The 20,778-nt window shown below is 45.1% G+C and overlaps 1 protein-coding gene across 3 annotated transcripts in view; it reads right to left on the reverse strand.

The window, feature by feature from the left end:
• Window positions 1-4,426: 4,426 nt before the first annotated feature.
• The window catches only part of AGAP1 (ArfGAP with GTPase domain, ankyrin repeat and PH domain 1), a 355,259-nt gene continuing 338,907 nt past the window's right edge, over window positions 4,427-20,778 (reverse strand). For all 3 annotated transcript variants that reach the window (XM_056856130.1, XM_056856129.1, XM_056856128.1), the window contains 2 exons: window positions 5,618-5,873; window positions 4,427-4,638 (listed from right to left, as the gene is read on the reverse strand). In XM_056856130.1, coding sequence (XP_056712108.1) covers window positions 4,432-4,638; window positions 5,618-5,873 — 463 coding nt within the window. In that variant the 3' untranslated portion in view covers window positions 4,427-4,431. The remainder of the gene's footprint in view (window positions 4,639-5,617; window positions 5,874-20,778) is intronic.

The raw sequence follows: 20,778 nt of genomic DNA on the forward strand, positions 1-20,778 counted from the left end.
GCGGAGGTAAGGGAGGAAGCAGTCAGGCTGGATAAAAATCAATGGTTAATTTAAAAAAAAAATCATATTGTTAAAATTTAAAGCGGATTTTTAAAATCTGAACCTGATTTTTAAACACAAAATGCTTTTTGAGGGAAAAAAATCTATCTATAGTTTTCTATTTAAGATACATTATAGTCCAAAGGTTATTCATCATGAAATAAGGATTCGTTTTTAATTATGTAGCATGAGGCTGTATTGTCATGCAATGTTTAATTTTTTTGGTAAATGAATTCCATTAATCCGTTCACAATGTCATGCTCTTCCAGAGGTTTCTGTCAGATTATTCTGGGCAATTTTTCTGTCTAGAAGATATTATCGCACATGCTTGGTTTTGCAGTTCTCAAAACTGTGATTTTGTGTTTCCAGAGATAACATGTCTCTTCTTCACAGCAAAAATGTTATAAAAGAAACATACAGTTCAGATAAAGACCTTAATCCCATAGTTCCTTTGCAAATCTATGTACACAGAATCAACTTCTTACCTCTTAAGTGCTAAATTTCAAGAAGTTCAATTAATAGAAGATCGTTTGGAGTGGAATAGATCTGCACAAGGAGCTAAGTGTGAGAAGGGAGGGGCAAGCAGTAAAAATGAAAGTGAAACCTTTTGAGCAGAATACTCCACAAATCTTGGGATCTTTGTGTGTATAGCCTGAGGTCTATCATATTATTCTCTCCCTGGAGGAGAAACTATATAATTACAGCAGGCCGTAAAAGAGACCCAGTTTGGGAATATTTTAATGATGTTCCTCTGCCTATGGGTAAGGCAGGGATGCGTGCAAAATGCAAACACCGCAACAAAGAAATGCAATGCCTGGTGGCCCGAATGAAACAACATCATGAGAAGTGCTGCTTATGTAGAAAACCATGATCAAATCTAGTCTTACTGACTAATGATTTAAATAGATTTGATTTAAATCAAATCCACCCTGGAAGCAGTGGCTACAAACAGCATAAAATAATATGGCTAGTAAGATATTACATCTGTTTAAATATGTCCAGACCACTGCTGTCTCACTCACATACAAGTGAACAGCTCCTTCTCTCTGAATGAAAGCTAAGATGTGAGCGGACATGATCTGAACATCTCCTGCGGGGAGAGACCTCTCTAGAAGCAGATACCCTGAGACTGCTCGACTACCCGACGATGTATCAGAGCATGGAAACATCCTGCTCTTGCCAGTCAGTCTAGGAAAGCGCTGTTAGTCCAAGCAACTATGCTAACAACTTAGCTACCCTACAAGGAAAGGCTTGTCAAACCTGTTACATTTTTCTATGACCCCTCAAGTATATCACTACCATAAATATTCTTCAAAACCAGTAAGATTTTGGAGTTTTACAATGGACTTACATAAACATGGTGGAATGTAGCTTGTTTGCATGTGGATGTTTCTTGTAAAACTGAGCCTTTATTTTTCAACCGCCTGGAGTATCTCATACTACAAAAACTTTTCAGTGATTATTGAAAAGGCGACTACAGGAGTAGCTGAATTTAGTGAAAGAAAGCATAATGTAGTTAAAAGTTGTTAAGAGTTCGGAAATATTTCCACTCTGAGATCTGATTTTCAAAGAAGGTTTTGCAGCTGCGATGGGGAAGGGCAAATGCAAATGGTCCTGTCACTCCCCAACAGGGTTGCCAACCTCCAGGTACTAGCTGGAGATCTCCTCCTGCTACAACTGATCTCCAGCCGATAGAGATCAGTTCACCTGGAGCAAATGGCCGCTTTGGCAATTGGACTCTATGGCATTGAAGTCCCTCCCCTCCCCAAACCCCGCCCTCCTTAGGCTCCACCCAAAAACCTCCTGCTGGTGGTGAAGAGGGAGCTGGCAACCCTACTTCCCAAACCTCAGGCCAAAATGAAATAAGCTCTTATCAGCCTGCAGGTGCTTCAGTAGAATTATGTTTGAGAGCACCCAAACAAAGTCAAGGAGAAGGTATCACCTGGCTCTCTCTAAAAGAAATTCCTCACGCCTTGCTTCACTGACCTGCTAAGACAAAAAATCAGGAATAGGTCCAAACAAGTTCACTGTTCCTCCCTCCATCCCAAAGTGGAAAAACGGTGTTCCAATGAAGATGGCAACGAGGCCACCTAAGAACACTGGCGAGCATGAAAGAAGATGAGGCTGCTACATTGAAATCAGTATCTGCTTCAAAGCCACCAATGCAAATTTGTGCCGTGAAATTACCAGGAAAAAAGGGGCTTTTTAATTTATCTAAATGCTAACGGAGCTAATCAATACATGCCAAGATAAGGCCAGGAAAATCCGATCATCTAATGTACTGGAGTGTACGCTCTTAAGACTTCTCTGTCTTGGTAGGTACCCCAAGTGAGACCTTTCTCATGTTGCCAAAAAACACTTCGAAAGTTGAGCTTCCAGTCTTCTCCATGTATATTTAATTCCACACTTTGTTTCCCCCCCCCGCCCCGGTTTATTTTTCCTTCATGAGAAATGCATAGTCCTAAGTAGCAGAACACCATCGGGCTGTTAAAGGCTGGCAGATAGAAAAATCCTTGTTTCTCTTGCACCTCATTTGCTTAAAAGAATTCTTCATTGGAATCTATTTCAGCTCAAGTTTTTTAGTGAATACTCATCCACTGCAACATACCTTTTTCCTCCTACACCATACCTTGCGATTCAGAACTAGAGACGCAGCCCACGAAGTAAGCAGTACTGTGCTACCAAAATATCAAAGCTGTAACTGGCATGTCAAATGAAGTCCCAAAGCCCTTCCTAGCAGTTAGCTCATTCTACAGAGATCCACTTCGGAGTACAACTAGCCACGTACGCTTTGAAGAGGATGAACCTCAGGCTAAAATTAGAAATCCGACAAGCAACAAAACCAACCCACACACCTTGATTCTTGCATACAATGCCCAGTCGCCATCTGCAGCAGCATCACAAAACTTACAATAAAAGATGTTTGTGCTTCTGGAAGACAATGGCCCATTCTCCCAAACCATATTTCCTTACACTGTAAACACGCGCCAACGTCTTAGTCAGATATGCTCTTCATCGAAGGAATAAAAATCTATTTCTCTGGTGGGAATGTTTCCATGATCTGTCATTATGATCTGTGATCCCTTAGATCCTAACTATCTGCACGTTATTTCACATCAATTACAGTTTATAAATTAACAAAAGTGTATTTGCCTTCCAAAAAAAATCAATACATATTTATGAACATTTAAAAAAATTCCAATAGATTTTCACATACATATAACCTAAAAGACACGATACAAAATCAGTATAACTTAGGCAACGCACCACATGAATGACCCAAAACAGAACATGTTTAAACCTGGCGAAAGTGACTCAATGTTATTTCTCATGACTATTAAAAAAGCAAACACATTTTATGCAATTTGTTTCAAAAATGTACGCGGATTATTTTTCCCCTTAGCTGTATTCATTGTTCCTTTTCTTTTTTTGTGTGCATCTCACAGCTATTCTTATTTATTTTTCCCCCATCTTGTTTTTACATCGAGGAAAGCTACAGTCAAATAATACTCAAGCAACTGATTTCCTCTCTTTGGACTGAAAAATTAAACAGATACTAAATTATGACAGTGAATTTAGAAAGGAGGACTCCAAGGGCTTGAAAGAACATGTCTGGGATAATCTGATGCTTCTAAGAATATTGCAATCACATCGAAGCAATCACTGAAGCGTTGCCGTGTAACTACCTCCTCAGCTAATATGCTTTTTTCTCCGTGATGACTAATCATGTTCTATTAAACAGCAGTAATGCTGGAAGAACTCAACTATAGATGTGTAATGAAGCCAGTATTCTCCCTGGACAGATTAGCTACAACTGATTTGACACATACCATCATAGGAGCTTCAAACCTGACAAACTCTGCGCTTGCTCCTGATTTATGCCGTCAAGCTCTTCGGAAAAGCGAATGAAATCCAAGTGGTTCAGTTTGGTAGAGGTGAAATGTACCGATGTGCTTAACTGTCAGTTATGAAAAGTTACAATTCCTGGTCTCTTTTTTTTCCTTCTTCTTCCGCCCGCTGTTCCCAGCCAGTGACTCTCATGCTATGCCAGCCAGAGGTCCCTGCCGGCAGACATCCAGTCCAACGGGCCCTGGCCATGTGCTATAATTAGTGACTCCATGATGTCTCTTTGTCTTACCCTCCCCCCCTTTTTTTAGTTTCATCAGTCAAGATCTTTTTATTAAAACAAATGGTTTCTGCAATTCCTCTTTTCTCCTTCTGGTCTCTTTTACAAGAACCCGGCAATTTGTTTCCCCCTGGAGAAAGCGAGGACTGGAGAGAAAAGGAGAAGGCATATTTTATCGACTCACAGAACCTCAGTTGTGAAGGTTACGCATAATCAAAGGGCCGCGGATGTTAGGCCGTGCCACAAAAAACGAGTCATCGGATCCTTCAGATGATGGAGGGCATTCTGGTCGCGCTGCTGTTGTTCCTGTTAGTGTTCTTCCGAGATAAATTGGGGGTGGCCATGAGAACAAAGCGCTCGTCGGGACAGCCATACTGCAGGAGGATGTCCACGCATTCCTGGCTCGAGGCCTGCCTGGCGTAGGCCAGGGCTCCGTTTCCATGGGCATCGCGGGCCATAATGTCAACACCGTACTGTGGGAAAGAACACACAACGTTGCCAGCTCTGCCCTCATTTATGGCCAGAAATACATAGAATACAAGGAAAAAGAAAATAATAAAAGCCATGCTGGATCAGACCAAGGCCCATCAAGTCTAGCAGTCTGTTTACACAGTGGCCAACCAGGTGCCTCTAGGAAGCCCACAAACAAGACGACTACAGCAGCATTCGCCTGCCTAGGTTCCAATGCAGCAAATATATTTGGCATGCTCCTCTGATCCTGGAGAGAATAGTATGCATCATGACTAGTATGCATTTTGACTAGCAGCCATGAATAGCCTTCTCCTTCATGAACATGTCCACTCCCCTCTTAAAGCCTCCCAAGTTGGCAGCCATCACCACATCCTGGGGCAGGGAGTTCCACAATTTAACTATGCATTGTGTAAAGAAATTTTTCCTTTTATCAGTTTTGGATCTCTCACCCTCCAGCTTCAGCAGATGACCCCGCATTCTAGTATTATGAGAGGGAGAAAAGCTTCTCCCTGTCCACTCTCTCCAAACCGTGCATAATTTTATAGACCTCTATCATGCCTCCCCTTAACCACCTTCTTTCCAGGCTACCTACACAGAGACCTAGACAGAGCTGAGATGAAGACAGGGAATGTTACACAAGCTCCTTACTCTGGGTTTTAACTCAATCATGGATCCATTTTCTGCATCCTAGGTCTGACCCTTCCCAGTCCAGTCAAACTGGCAGGTGAGACCTAGCACTGTCGTCCCAAATGCCCCAAAGTTCTAAGTGAAATCTTTTAAGGCCTTTCCTTTGTAAACTACTTATGAGCGTGACAGAGCTGATAAGGCTTTGGGATCATGTTAACAAATGAAAAATCATTTGGGGTTTGAGGCAGGCCCAGTTGGAAGAGCCAGTCATCTACGAATGCATCACAGAGCGGCTACAACACAGTGACAATCAAATGAGGCCAATATGACTCAGTCCATGGAGCGGGCACTTACCCAAATCAAGAGCTGCACCAGCATGACGTTTCCTTTCCTGCAAGCCAAATGTAAGGCTGAACGCCCGTCCCCATCTCCGCAAGTCTCGTTCACTTCCTCTCGTGACCCGTGTGCCAGGAGGAGGATGACAGTCCGCAAGTCCTCCTCTGCCGTTGCTCGTAGCAAGTGCTGCCCCAAGGAAAGCTCTAAGCATGGCAGTGGAGCAAGGAAGAGCTTCTGCTCGTATTTCGCCCGGATCCAGTGCTCTTTTTCTTCCCTAGAGAAGCAAACATAGACGTCATTCGGGGCCAGCTCTGTCCGTCCTTCTGCGGGGCCACTGAAATGCAGGAACAACCTGGTTTTGCAGATTATTTGGGCTAATATGTATCATATGGACTGGACCAGAAAGAGAACATTCTATTGTTAGCATTTTTTTTAAGGAACATTTTGCTTAATGGTGGCCATTATTATCAGAATGCTACCTGGACTTGGGTAAAATGGGAGACCAATGTTGCAGCTGATGGAGTGTACTGCTACTCCATGACTTTTGAGACACAAGCGGAGTAGATGTTACAACAACGGGGTAGATTTATGATGCAAAGAGATGAGAACACAGACATGGGCCACGCACCACTTATCAGACACGGCCATCTCTGCATACAAGCCACTGTGGCAGCTACAGTGAGTGTGTTTCCCATTTTATAAAAGTGCTCCTACAAATTTTTCTCCCTGGTTATGAAAATGTAACATAGCAAGACGAATGCATGTGACTGAATCATATCGTATAAATAAATGAAATAAAGTGAAACATGTCATCCTCTATGCAATAATACAGCTGGAATAGAGAAAAAACATCTAGGATTTTGCTGGGTGCACACTTGTGAAGCAGTGGCCAATGACATCTCGCCCAAGAGACTCTCCCACAACGGTCTGCCCTATGCATAGAGTTTCCTTTCTCATAGAACCAGCGTATATAATTGTAGAGAAAAATTCACATGTGAAGCCTCACTGATGGATCGGAAGAAAGACACAAGCTCTGTTGACTGGTCCCACAGCCCTGCGATTCTTTGGAGAGAGCCAGCGTAGGTTTCAGGTAGCCGGCTCAAGGTTGACTCAGCCTTCCATCCTTCCGAGGTCAGTAAAAGGAGTGCCCAGCTTGCTGGGGGTAAAGTGTTGACAACTGAGGAAGACAATGGCAAACCACCCATAAACATAGTCTGCCTAGTAAACGTCGGGAGGTGACGTCACCCCGTGGGTCAGTAATGACCCAGTGCTTGCATAGGGGATTACCATTACCTTTACCTTTAGTGTAGCAGTGGTTTGGACCTGGAGAAATTCTCACTCAGCCATGAAGCTCACTGGGTGACTTTGGGCCAGTCACTGTCTCAGCAATGCCTACCTCACAGGGTTGTTTTAAGGATAAGAAGGAGGGGAGAACTATGCATGTTGCCTTGAACTTGGTGGAGGTATAGTGGGATAAAAACATGATGGTATAAGTCTGAAAGGGCATGTGGAAAGGTATTGTATAGCCCGATCTTGGAAGCTAAGCAGCGTTGGTACTTGGCTGGGGGACCACCAAGGAAGACTCTGCAGAGGAAGGCAATGGCAAACCACCTCTGCTTCTCACTTGCCTTGAAATCTCCTTGATGGGGTCACCATTAGTCAGTTGCGACTTGACGGCGCATACATACATACTTCTGAAAGTTACATAGGAAGCTTCATATTTCGTTTTGTTATACTTACAAGTCAAGACAATAATGTGACCCGTTTACCAACACAAAGATCTATGTCATGTTGCATTTAAAAGACAGGAGAAAAGGACGTTGTTCTGCCTTCAGAAGTGAATTCAGCTTAACTGAAAACCCATGATGGCTAAAGAGGGTCATTTAAAAAAAAACCTAAATGAACACTTAATTTTTCTTTCATAGAATTGATGAACTAGTTCAAATGTCAGGGCCTTCTCAACTAACGTCAGTATTTCTAGCCCCATTTTATGCATTCGATCGGGAAGCTGAAAACATCCCATGTGAAAGCTTACGAGTCCATGAATGATGTTTGAACTCTCTAGATTCTTCATAGGTTTCTCATCCAATGTATGCAGTATAAAACAAAAACGAATTGTATGTAGTAATCATTAAGATTTCACAATATTTCATAAGAACCCTACCCCCAGGTATGCTTGCAGCGCATTGACCTGGGGTGAGTTTACTTTGGAGGATGTCCTTGGACAGTCAATCATTGTGGTAATGTCTTCAAACAGAGAGATACTTCAGCGTCAAGCAAGGAAGTGTGGTAATGCTCGGGGCTTACTCCTTCAAGCACAAACAGAAATGGTCTTTTGAGGTTTTTCAGCAAGGCTTAACCCATTCCCAAGTAATGTAGTGTCAGGTTAACTTTAATCTGTTTTCAAATGCTTATGTAAACAGGTCCTTTACAAAGTAAATCTGGATTAGTTTTGCATCACTTCCTGGCGAGCGGAGGGTGACCTTAGCATAACCTTTCTGGATACTTTTATAGACAAAATTTGCTAACGTCACGCCCTTTGCAAAATTTACTGTACACAAGAAAAGCACTTGAAAACTCTTCAAAACAGGATTTTAAAAATGTATATAATGAAAAAGACAGCCACAACTTTGGATTGTTTGGAAAACTTTGGTTTCAAAGAACTGAATGACAAGACTGTGAAAACAACTTTAGCACTGGGTTAGAGAAAAGAAATGACTACTCAGAGATGTTCACTAGGATGTCTTAAAATTAGCTGTTATTCATGCAGGAAAAAGTATATCATATCTTCTCTATTAGTACTAACTGAAGACATCAGTTATTGTTTCTTAAACATCTTAAATAGTTCTCAAATACAGACAGCTACCCAGAATCCTACTCAGGTCTATTCAGCAGGGTTTACTCTCAGGAAAGGGTTTTTTAGGATTGTAGCCTTCAATTCCGAAACACATACATGATCCATGCAGGAATTATTGAAATGTGAAAAGGACAGAAACGGAAGTAGAACATGCAAACTGAACACGGAAGGCTGAAATTAAATTAGACTAACAGAAAAAGTTTCAAGATAGAGGATTTAACCAAGGAAGCTCCTCAAGGATCAGTACAAGAATCCACTTGATTCCATATTTTTTGCAAGCAGCAACAGCGGAAGGAGGTGTTGGTTACTAAACCTGAGAACACAAAGGAATGGCATCTCCTAGCGTAAAGTGTTAGCGCCTGCAACCGCAGAGAAAGGTAGAGCCTTTCTGCTATCTGCCAGAGGCTCAGCAGCTGGAAAAGACAAAAAAGGGAGGGGAGGGAAGTGCAAAGGAGCCTAACACCATTCTAAGATAACCTATCAGAAAATCAGCGCCTGTGTCGGACTAGGAGCAGGAAGGCCTGAGTTCCAATTCCCACTGAAACAGCTCCTGTGCAAGTTGAACAGCATTTCCGCTTCTACATTTCTCATACAATACTCTAAACCAGTAGTTCCCAAACTTTTCAGGCCACCACCCCCTTGGTTCCACAAACTCAACCCCAGCACCCCCTACCCTATCTTATAAAAAGCATGATTCAAAATAGGGGTTGGCATGACACACTAAAGAAGATAATAACAATGAAATATCAAAACAAGTAACAATTAATTGCACATCTATTCAAAATCAAATTAAAACTTTTTAGTTGAAATGTATTCAACAAACTGATGAACTTGATCCAGTGGTACCAGCTCTTCAAAGTCTGGAAAAAGATTCTGATAGTTTCCACCAAATTTGCCAGCATGGTGCCATAGCTTGATCTATTGTAAATTAGTGAACACAACAGTTGAAGAGCCCCACCTCTAGCGCCCCCTGCTGCCCCCTTGCCCCTTAGTGCCCCCCTAGGTAATTCCACCGCCCCCCGCCCACTTTGGGAACCACTGCTCTAGAACTAGGACTGTTCTGTTAGCTGGAGTTACCTTCTACACAAGGACGGGCTCCTTTAGGTTCCATCCTGTATAGGTCACATTAGGAGACTGTTACTGGGAAGCCGGGGGGTGGGGGAGATACTTTCTGTGTGGCCTTCATACTGCCTAACTCTGGTTTGGGATCCTGGGTCTATGTATACACGGGTACATACTTGGGATGATATTGAAGAGGAGGGTGTGTACGTGTGAGACAGAACATAAGAACATAAAATTGTGTACAGCAAGAGACAGAAAGGGAAGAAGGGCTGTTTTAAAAAATGCTGTGCCCCCCAAGATGTCACAAGGGTTATACAAATCTGCAAACGCAATGAAATCAAATAATTCCTAGACTATAGCTAGTCCAAGCAGGAAGGAAAAGGACTAAGGGATGCCGGTGTTGGAAGCTTCAGAAGGAACAGATGAGAGAGGTTGCCGGGGGTGGTGGTGGTGGTTAGGAGCAAAATGGAGGGGGAATATGCTGCTGTTGGCGGTGGGGGATCTGGAACAGAGCTTTGAGAGAACTGAAGACAGTGGGAGAGAAAGCAAGTGATCTGGAGGAAGGGACATAGTGGAACCAGGCTCAGCGAATCAGAAGTCTTGCTGGGCAAAAGCCCCACCTGGCAACAGGAAAAATGTCAGCAGGCAGCGTGGTGTAGTGGTTAAGAGCGGTGGTTTGGAGCGGTGTACTCTGATCTGGAGAACTGGGTTTGATTCCCCACTCCTCCACACGAGTGGCAGAGGCTAATCTGGTGAACTGGGATGGTTTCCCCACTCCTTCACCTGAAGCCAGCTGCATGGCCTTGGGCTAGTCACAGCTCTCTTAGAGCTCTCTCAGCCCCACCTACTTCACAGGGTGTCTGTTGTGGGGAGGGGAAGGTGACTGTAAGCCAGTTTGATTCTCCCTTAAGTGGTAGAGAAAGTCGGCATATAAAAACCAACTCTTCTTCTTCTTCACGGTGCTCATGGACACTATGTTGGGGGCCCCTATTTTAGATTAATGACTACAATGCAACCCTGTGCAGTGATTCCAGTCAAAGCCCACTGTAGTGCTCCATAGAACTGCATAGTGCAATTCTTACCTTCTTCATCAGGTTCTCATGGGACTGTGAACTACAAACTAACAAGCCCCACTAGCAACTGATGAGGTAGTTAAAAATCTAAGAAAACTTTTGATTTGCAGATAAAACATTAGTCTAAAAAAACCCTGAATTTTCTTAATATTGGGAGTGGAAAGTGCCATCAAGTCACAGCTGACTTATGGCAACCCATAAGTGGTTTGCCTTTGCCTACCTCTCCATAGCATGCCAGGACTTCTTTGGTGGTCTCCCACCCTGCTTAGCTTCTGAGAGCTGACAAGATTGGGCTAGCCTGGGCCATCCTGGCCAGGGCTTCTTAATGTTGTATTCTATGAAAACTAACATGGCCACAATTGCATAATAACGATAGTATATAATGATGCCACTTAAAATTTATACATTGCCGAACCACAAGAGATGATAAAGTATCGTGTATCAATCATATTCATTTATAAAATGTAATGTGCCACCACTCCAGAGACCTTCTTGAGGTGGCTGACAAAAGTAAAAACAACATGATAACAAAACCGTAACACTAATAAACACAAAGACGATCAAATTATAATTATTGCATTTCTTAATGGTTGTTTTTCGATAGCACTTTTAAAGATTTGCCTGATACGTAGCTTTGAACACCCCGGTGAGCTAAAAATGCCACTCAGACTTTAAGTTATTACTTGGAAACAGCCACCTAATCCCAAATTGCACAGAACAGCTCACCAAAATGCACTGGGGTAGTTTTTGCAGAAGTGACACTAATAGAAACGTTTGGGGGAATAGCAGTGCTCACAGTGGGCATGGAGCTGGATACTGCTGACTTGGTAAAATGTCTGATATTTCAGGTATCAGACTGGGGCAGCAATATCCAATACTGCTCCTGCCTCCCTGACATGATTACTGATTCTAATATTAGCACTCCCAATAATATGGGAATAGGGAGGGAGTGCTCCCCGAGCTGGCTGGTGACGCGCCTGCCCTTTATGCTTTAAAAGGTCATTTTTTTTCAATGGGAAGACCTGGCCTTTGAACTCTATGGGCCAGGTCTACACCCATTGAAACTAATGGCCCTTTAAAGACTGGATGCGCCACTGCCAACCTCTAAACTCTGAAGTTCTGCAGGAGTCCCTGATCTCGCTTGTAAGGTTTAATACTGACTTGCAACTTGGACTGAGAGCCACAGCTGAGTGTCATCCAATTAGTGATCAGCTCTACATTTCTTCAGCTAAGCCTCCAAAAGCATCTCTCTCCCTCCCTCTGGCATCATTGCCAGGAAGTTGTGGCTGCAGATGGGAGGGAACAAGCTGAAACTGACAAGACAGAACTTGTGCTGGTTGGTAATGGTTAGGATTGCCAGGTCCCTCTTCGCTAGGCTTTTGGGGCAGAGCCTGAGGAAGGCGGAGTTTGGGGAGGGGAGGGACTTCAATGCCATAGAGTCCAATTGCCAAAGCGGCCCTTTTCTCCAGGTGAACTGATCTCTATCGGCTGGAGATCAGTTGTAATAGCAGGAGATCTCCAGCTACTACCTGGAGGCTGGTAACCCTAGTAATGGTCATGGTTTCGATGGGGTAAAGCTATCCCTCACTGACCAGCTAAGGGGTCTTGCAGCGCATTCCTAAGCAGATCAACATCCTTCTAAGTCCAGTGAACTCAATGGGCTTAGAAAGGGGCAACTCTGCTTAGGATGGCATCGCTGGACTACTCTGAGAAAAAGGGTCAAGCTATAGCGAAGCCCTTCAGAATAGCCCGCCTGAAACTGTATGACAGGCCTCATCTCTACTGTCCTTTCTAGTGCTTTTTTTGTTAAAAAAGAAAAAAGTGTCAGTTCTCATATGTAATGTTGAGCTGATTCCCACCTCCCCTATGAGGACTTGGGAGAGCCCCCCCCCACACAAGGTGTTGGTACTCGATAGTGGTGACTGGTGGTGGTGAAAAGTGGCATCAAGTTGCTGCCGACTTATGGTGACCCCATAGGCTTTTCAAGGCAAGAGACACTGAGAGGTGGTTTGCCACTTCCTGCCTCTGCGTAGTAACCTTGGTAGTACTAAGCAGGCCTGACCTTGCTTAGCTTCCGAGACCTGATGAGATCAGGCTAGCCTGGCCCATCCAGGCCAGGTACTGGTGAGTATCACTACAAAAAAGCCATGGTCCTTTCAGGAAGCTTTCAAGACATTTCTTTATCAAAGGACTTTTCGGTCGTGTAGAGCCAGCATGGTGTAGTGGTTAAGAGCAGTGGTTTGGAGCGGTGGACTCTGATCTGGAGAACTGGGTTTGACTCCCCACTCCTCCACATGAGCTGCGGAGGCTAATCTGGTGAACTGGTTTATTTTCCCCACTCCTACACATGAAGCCAGCTGGTTGACCTTGGGCTAGTCACAGAGCTCTCTCAGCCCCACCTACCTCACAGGGTGTCTGTTGTGGGGAGGGGAAGGGAAAGTGATTGTAAGCCGGTTTGAGTCTCCCATAAGTGGTAGAGAAAGTCAGCATATAAAAACCAACTCTGCTTCTTCTTCATCTTGAAGAGTGTAGTTCAGTCATTTAATGACAGTGACTGTATTTCTGGACATGGCTACTAAGGAGTTCCTTACTACACACAGTCAACAGGATAACTACTTTTGCCTGATAGTTTTAAAAAATTATTAAATACAGTAGACCGAAATCTTAAGGCGTTTCCAGGAGGGCATCAGATTCACAGTCACTAGAAATCAAGGCACACGAAGTGCACCACCTCCTCGTTTCTGGGATCCTCAGCTGATCTCGGTTCAGATTTCTTTTTCCCAATGGAAGGCCAGTCCAAGAGCAGAGTTGTCAGCACTAGATCACTTTGCCTCATTCCAATCCCCTGGAGGACCGCTGCTCACATACCCTCTTAGTTAATGAGCTAAAAAATGAATTATTGGCGCAGTCTGCAATAAGCAGAAAGGAGGCAGCACTGCACTTCATATGGGCCAGTGCGAATATACCTTTAAATAAATCAGCTGGCTAAGAAGGGAGGGAAATGAGAAGAACTAGCAATCAGCAAAAAGACCTGTCTCTAGAAAGGGACAGTATGTGCAACTCAACCTCAGCTACTAAACGTTTCCTTCCTTCCTTCCTTCCTTCCTTCCTTCCTTCCTTCCTTCCTTCCAGTGGTTCTCAACCTTTTTTGCTTCATTCCTCCCTTTCACCATTGTTCAGAATATAATTCCCCCCTTCCCAAGATAGTCATAAACTTTGTTTTTAATTTAATCTGCAACATTCAATAAACTACAATTTTGCAGATTGTACACAATCTACAGGACATCACACTTTACTGAAAAGTGGTCCCAATCCCCCCCCCCAGGACCCTAAAATTCCTCCCTGGGGGAGGAATTCCCCCCTTGTTAAAAACCCATATTTAGGGAGATGACTTTGCTTTCCTCAGTGCTTCTTATTACAATCACAGTTGTTGTGGTCTTAGAGCACAAAAAAGAAGGGGAAAAGAAGAAGAATGAAGAACAGGATATGCTGGCTCATTTACTGTTATTAAAAATTTCCAAAAAGGCTTTCCCCAGGACATCCAAATGGTCAAACATGGCCACAGCTGATATGACCCCGGACAAACATGTTGCATCTCCAAGGACGTATCAATTGTTTCGGGAACTCACTTCCAAATAAACATTATTCATGAGAGCAGCAGAGATCCAAGCCACCGTGGGTTCCAAACAGCGACCCGTGATTGCTAACAAGTAGAAACGCAGTTAATTAGACCGGGCAATACTTTGTAAAAACCAAATCCCTTTTTTCCTTTCAACCGGTTACTGTCAGACATTTAAAGCCTTGCTCATAACAAAGACCTGATATAACTGGATGCAAATAATCACACTGCCGCCTCCTCTATGCCAGAGAAGTGATGATGCATTAAAGCCTGACGAGAGAGCACCATCAATTTCCTGGCTTCGATGTGCATCTCTACCATCAATGAACCCTAAGCATCTTTTAATGCAAATAACGGAAACTGTGCCCCACTTCAAATTCTGCATACGGGCGACACACAAAAAAACAGCACAAAACCCCCTCCGTTTATTTAGCGCCTTGAAGATAACATCCAATTACTTAAACGACTCTGCCTTTTGCACCATATCATTGTCATCTGAAAACAAATAAACCAGCAAATGCTGGTGAAGAAGAAGTGCGGAGGGAAAAGAAAAATGGTCAGGAGACATACAGCAAATGTGCCTCTGCCAATTATTTCGCTTCACAAACTTGACTGTGCTTTGCCGACACAGCATGGTGGAGCATAAATATTCAGTTAAGAGTCCGTGCCTTCGACAACTCAAACATATTTTCAATGTAGCGTTACATTTTTCTAAAGACTTGGGGCTTTGATCCGAAGGGGCCGCAAGCTGAGCTCTGGAGGTGCCACCAACCTTCACCAACTTTTGTTTCCGCAGAAGCATTCCTGACGGCGTGAGGACCCCGGAATGGCGTAGGACGTGTGATGAGGAACACGCATGAACACAAATGAAGCTGCCTTATACGGAATCAGACCCTAGGTCCATCAAAGTCAGTATTGTCTACTCAGACCAGCAGCAGCTCCCCGGGGTCTCAGGCTGAGGTTTTTCGCATCACCTACTTGCCTAGTCCCTTTAACTGGAGATGCCGGGGATTGAACCTGGGACCTTCTGCATGCCAAGCAGATGCTCTCCCACTGAGCCACAGCCCCTCCCCAAGGAAAAGGGAATTGGTGGAAACCAGCTCTCTCATGCAAGTGGAAGTGCCTTTCTACTCACATAAAGAAGGAGTAGCTGGATCTAACCCCACGAGACTATTTTTCTTCCCTTGGCCTCTGCTTAGGAATCTGCTGGGTACGACTGCTCACTGTGGGGGTTCCATCCAAGAAACACTGTGTAGAGTTCTGTTCAGGGAATGGAGGTTTCCTGACCTCCCCTTTCCAACTGCAGCCCCACGTCCCCAGAAAGTGGACACTGAAGGTCAGGGGACCCTTGGGAATAATGGGGGACTTGAAACGGGAAACTGCGGGGAATCTGTAGACTGTCCATGCCTACGACTCTCATGAGGACTCCTTTACACCCCAACCTGAGTCTCTCTTGCTCTTTCTTCCTCGGGTTTTGCTACCATTTCAACACTATCCCTTGCGGAATATTCTGTGGTGGACATATGAACACATGAAGCTGCCTTATACTGAATCAGACACTTCGTCCATCGAAGTCAGTATTGTCTACTCAGACCAGCAGTGGCTCTCCAAGGTCTCAAGCAGAGGTCTTTCACATCACCTACTTGCCTAATCCCTTTAACTGGAGATGCTGGGGATTGAACCTAGGACCTTCTGCATGCCAAGCAGAGGCTCTACCACTGGTGAAAAAACCCACCCCATCTCTCAGCCACTGTGTACTATACTTGGAACTGTCACTCAAAGCATGTCACAGCCACACTGCAAGTTACCGCCCTTGTTCTCCTGTCCGCAAATATTTTCATACTTGTCTTTGGGAGGGTTTTGATTTTTTACACTTAGTACGTAACATATACACATGGCTACACTGGATAGGCCATTCCAAACTTTATCCCAAGGCAAACTTAGCTTTGAATTTTCATGCAATCTAGTAACTGCAGGCATTTTCCCCTAAAAAGTGTGCATGTACTTGTGTGTGTGTGTATGTATGAGATTTATACCCCGCCTTTCCGCCCTCATCAGGGCCCCCAAGGCGGCTAATAGATTAAAACACACATAACAAAATCACATCTTAAAAAGATTAAAACAAACAACCCCCCCACACACATTATTTAAACAATGAAGTCACAGCTGACTTATGGCAACCCTGTAGGGTTTTCAAGGCAAGAGGCATTCAGAGGTGGTTTGCCATTGCCCGCCTCCGCATCACGACCCTGGTGTTCCTTGGAGGTTGCCCATCCAAATACTCACCAAGGCCTACCCTGCTTAGCCTCTGAGATCTGATGAGATCAGGCTATCCAGGTCAGGGCTTTCTTCACTAGGAATGACCAAAAACAGTATCTCTGCTGGCGCAAGAAAGCACATACAGAGCACTGTATAGGGAGGATTCCCTGTGCTGCATATTAAGTGTGGAGTTATACCCTGAGGTATGAATTTAAATTTTAAATTAATTTAAACTTTAAAAATATGAAGTGACCCTCATGAGATGAGAATTCTTCTTCACAGCCATATGTCCATTCATGTTGCCATGTACGCTTCCTATCAGTTTTGCTAAATGACCATAATTAACCATATCTTTCCCACAAGTCATATACACACATACACCAAATGCACAATTAAATCCTTTGGAATAAGCAATACCCTAACACAGAAGCTGGATAGCAAAAGAGAAGAACTCTGCATATTCTTGAACCTGCTATAATAAAAGGAAAAACACACACATGCCAACCCCTTTGAAAACATCTCCTGTTGAATCCTACATTTAATTTAGTAATTCAGCACTCAGGCAATATATTGACACATCTCAACGCAACACCATGTAATCCAGAATTTCACAGAGCAGATCTGGTTGCATTGGGAGGGGGGGTTGCAACCGGGAGAGCAAAGGTGAGAAATTGAGTGTTGTTGTTGCAAATGGATTGAACTGGGGGAGGAGGAGGAAGAGAGAGAAAGGGGTAGCTAGCAGCAAGGAATTTCCCAAACCGTCTTCCTGCCTCAAGCAAAGCAGGAACTGGAAGGGAGGCATGGAAGAAGAGCTGGGAACAATATGCTGAGTAAACAGAGGGGGCTTCCTCTCTCTCGGCAGGAGAAGCCCCCCCCCCTTTGGCAAAGTCAGTGCTTAGCAGTTGACTGCTTCCATTGCATGCATGCCTTCTCTCTGAGTCAGCGTTGCTAAGGGGAAGAGGAACACAGGCCCTCTAGGGATCCAATCCCCTTGCAAACAAGAAGGATGCAGACAGCAAACAAAGACCAATGGACGCTTATTCCCCAATCACTGAAAGCTTGTGAGAAACAGGCCACTGTAAATTGTGCATGCAGACAAAGTATGAGAATTTATGCACACTGTGAAGGGCAAGCTAAGAAATGTATTTCTTTGCCTCCTGGCCAATGCCATCTGTGTTTTCAAACCTGCAGAGTGTTTTATGAGACTTTAGAGTGGAAAACAATTACTAATTAAAAACAAATCAACCTATTAAGCTTATTACTGCTTTCGAGTTACACTTTAATGACAGGTGAAGAGAAGTTGCATATAACGTGTATAGGCAGGATGCTGAATAATGCAAACGTACACACCTGTAGGACTGCCCCTCTGGGGACAAGTATGCTTATTTTGTGAAAAAGCCATGGCAAGAATGACGTTTCACTTTGTTTGCCTCAACTTTGCCTATCTTGAAGTTTGTTCACCTTTGGAATGGGAATTTTCTCCTGAATGTTAGGATCCAGTCAGCTCCATGGTTATAGGGTTAGCAGGTGTTGGGGTGGGGGTGGGGCTTACCAAGAGCAAAGAGGGGCCTAGACTGGCATTGCCGGCGACGTGGTGATGTCACTTCCAGTGTGCATCGGAAGCAACGACATCACATAACTGGCAACATGGGGATGCTCTGGTATTTGGGCATAAATTCTATGGCAGAAGTCATTTTACCATAGAGTTTTTGCCCAAACACCAGAGCATCCCTGCATCCCCAACGTGATGACATCACTTCTGGTGTGCGCCAGAAGTGACGTCACTGTGTTGCCAGTGAGGCAGGCCTAGGCCTCCTCTTGTTGCTGGTAAGTACCTTGCTGGCCAGCTGATTGGGGTCGGGACACAGGCAGCAGATCTTTGAGGGAGCTCTTAGTTGGCGGGCTGGACAACATGGGAGTAAGCAGTCCTTTCAGTACCTGGGTACCAAGCATTTTAGGGCTTTAAGAACAGGATTGCCAGGTCCCTTTTCGCCACTGGCAGGAGGTTTTTGGGATGGAGTCTGAGGAGGGCGGGGTTTGGGGAGCGGAGGGACTTCAATGCCCTAGAGTCCAATTGCCAAAGCAGCCATTTCCTCCAAGCTGAACTGATCTCTATCAGCTGGAGATCAGTTGTAATAGCAGGAGATCTCCAGCTAGTACCTGGAGGTTGGCATCCCTAGTTATGAACCAGCACTCTGAACTGTGCTCGGAAAGAAATGGTCGGCCAGGGCAGCTCTTTCAGAGCCAGAGTGATACGATCCCTGTATCCCACCCCTGACAATAGCCTGGTTGCTGTGTACTGGGACACCTGAAGTTTCCAAATGTTTTCAATGGCAGCCCCCAGCACATTCTCGTAATTTAACCTGGGAGTAAGCAGAGAATGGGTCACGATGACCCATTTTCTGAGGAATGGTCATAATTCTGCCACCGAGGAGATCTGGGCTTCTGTGAAGGAGGAGGATTTGGAATTACGTGTAAGTAGCGTAACATGTCACAGAGTTTATTTTCAGTTATCACTATCCTATTTTTTGACTGGCTACTTAAAAACAGTGTTGCACTTACCTGTAACTGTTGTTCGTTGAGTGGTCTTCTGTGCAGGCACACATGGGACTGCGCAGGCGCAGGCCAGCCACGGAGATTAAATTAACTGAGTGGCTTCTAAAGCTAAGTGTACTTAGTATACGGGAGAAAGCCTTCAACAGTTTGTTTAACGGTTCTATGGGCTATCAAACATGCACTAGAGATAAGAGTTTTTATTGCATCCTGTGCTATCATGGTTATATTTTTTGGGGAAATGCCTTGTCTGCCTTATGACCAGACATAAGTCAAGAGGTTGGCACCTTTTCTAAAACAAAGTCTACTCATTCCCTTGTGTCCCGCGCCCGGGCCAGCCCCAGACGTGGGACTGCCCGGCGGCGTCCTTACCGGGCGGGAAGACCGGGCCAAGGGGCGGGGCCGACTGCTCCGCGGCCCGCGAAGGTCCCGAGGAAATCACCATCCTGGCCGGGGGGGCCGGGGCTGAGCTGCGCGGCGACGTCGCCCAGAGGCAGCAGGGACCGCGAGGGGGCGGGGCCAGCTGGGCCGCAGCCCGCGAAAGCCCCGGAGAAATCACCGTCTGGGCAGGGAGGGCTGGGGCTGAGCTGTGCAGCGCCGCAGCCCGGTGGCCTCGGGCTCTGCCTCCAGGGCCCGCACTGGTGGCCCCAACTCTGCCGCGGTCTCACCCGACTTGGAAAGGGCCGAGTGGAGAGGAGGCAGAGGGCCAGGCAGACGCGGGTGGGGGAAGCACAGCGAGAGCCGCCTATCAGCTGAGTTGGGGCCCCGGCCCACCTGAGAGGGAGGGCGGGCAGGGGCCGATTGGTGGAGCCCCTGCCCGGCAGGAAGGGAGGAGGGGAAAGGGGCGGATCTGCAGGGGGCCTGGCCTATATGACAAGGAGGGAGGTGGAGGCCGAGGAGGAAAAACGGCAACGGTCTACTGTGGAGCAGGTGGCTCGGTGGAGCAGAGACCGACCGAAGGGCTGAAGAGGAGAGCGAGGATTGCTCTCAGGAAGCCTATTCTGAGGCCAAGGAAGCCCCCTCCGGGTCGAGGTGGCCAGGACACGGGACAAGTAGGCGGGGGTCTAAGGGACGAATCCTCACACCTTGGAAGGGGTTAAAAGATTGTTTTGCAAAGAGACTTGAAACTATTTACAATTGTCTCACATAGCTTCTTTTGGGCACAGTCGGTAGTTAGGCTATACCAGTGACGGCGAACCTTTTAGAGACCGAGTGCCCAAACTGCAACCCAAAACCCACTTATTTATCGCAAAGTGCCAACACGGCAATTTAACCTGAATACTGAGTTTTTTGCTTTTTTTGCTGTACTCATTTTTGGCTGTTCAAGACTTGGAGTCTACAAAAACACAAAATTAAAAAAAAAATGAAGCACCCAATACAAATCTATCCCTATACCAAAAATAGCTAACACTATTAGTTAACATTAAAGAAATGGATATTCCCTGAATCAACAATCTACGGCAGTGATTCTCAGCTGGGGTTCCTTTTGAATTTGCAGACCTTTTGGCCTGCTCTGAAAAAGGCATCTGAGTGCATTTTCTACCTTTGATTCACCTCTGCTGTACATGAGTTGGACCTATCTAGTCCAGCGCCTGTATCTCACAGTGGCCCACATCTATAATAAGGAGGTAACACATACCCATCAGGGCTTGTAACCCGCGATGGACTTTTCCTCCAGAAATTTGTCCAATCCCCTCTTAAAGGCATCTAGGCTAGATGCCATCACCACATCCTGTGGCAAGGAGTTCCACAGGTT

The sequence above is a fragment of the Euleptes europaea genome, chromosome 10, assembly GCF_029931775.1.
Source record: "Euleptes europaea isolate rEulEur1 chromosome 10, rEulEur1.hap1, whole genome shotgun sequence".
NCBI classification, from domain to species: Eukaryota; Metazoa; Chordata; class Lepidosauria; order Squamata; family Sphaerodactylidae; genus Euleptes; species Euleptes europaea.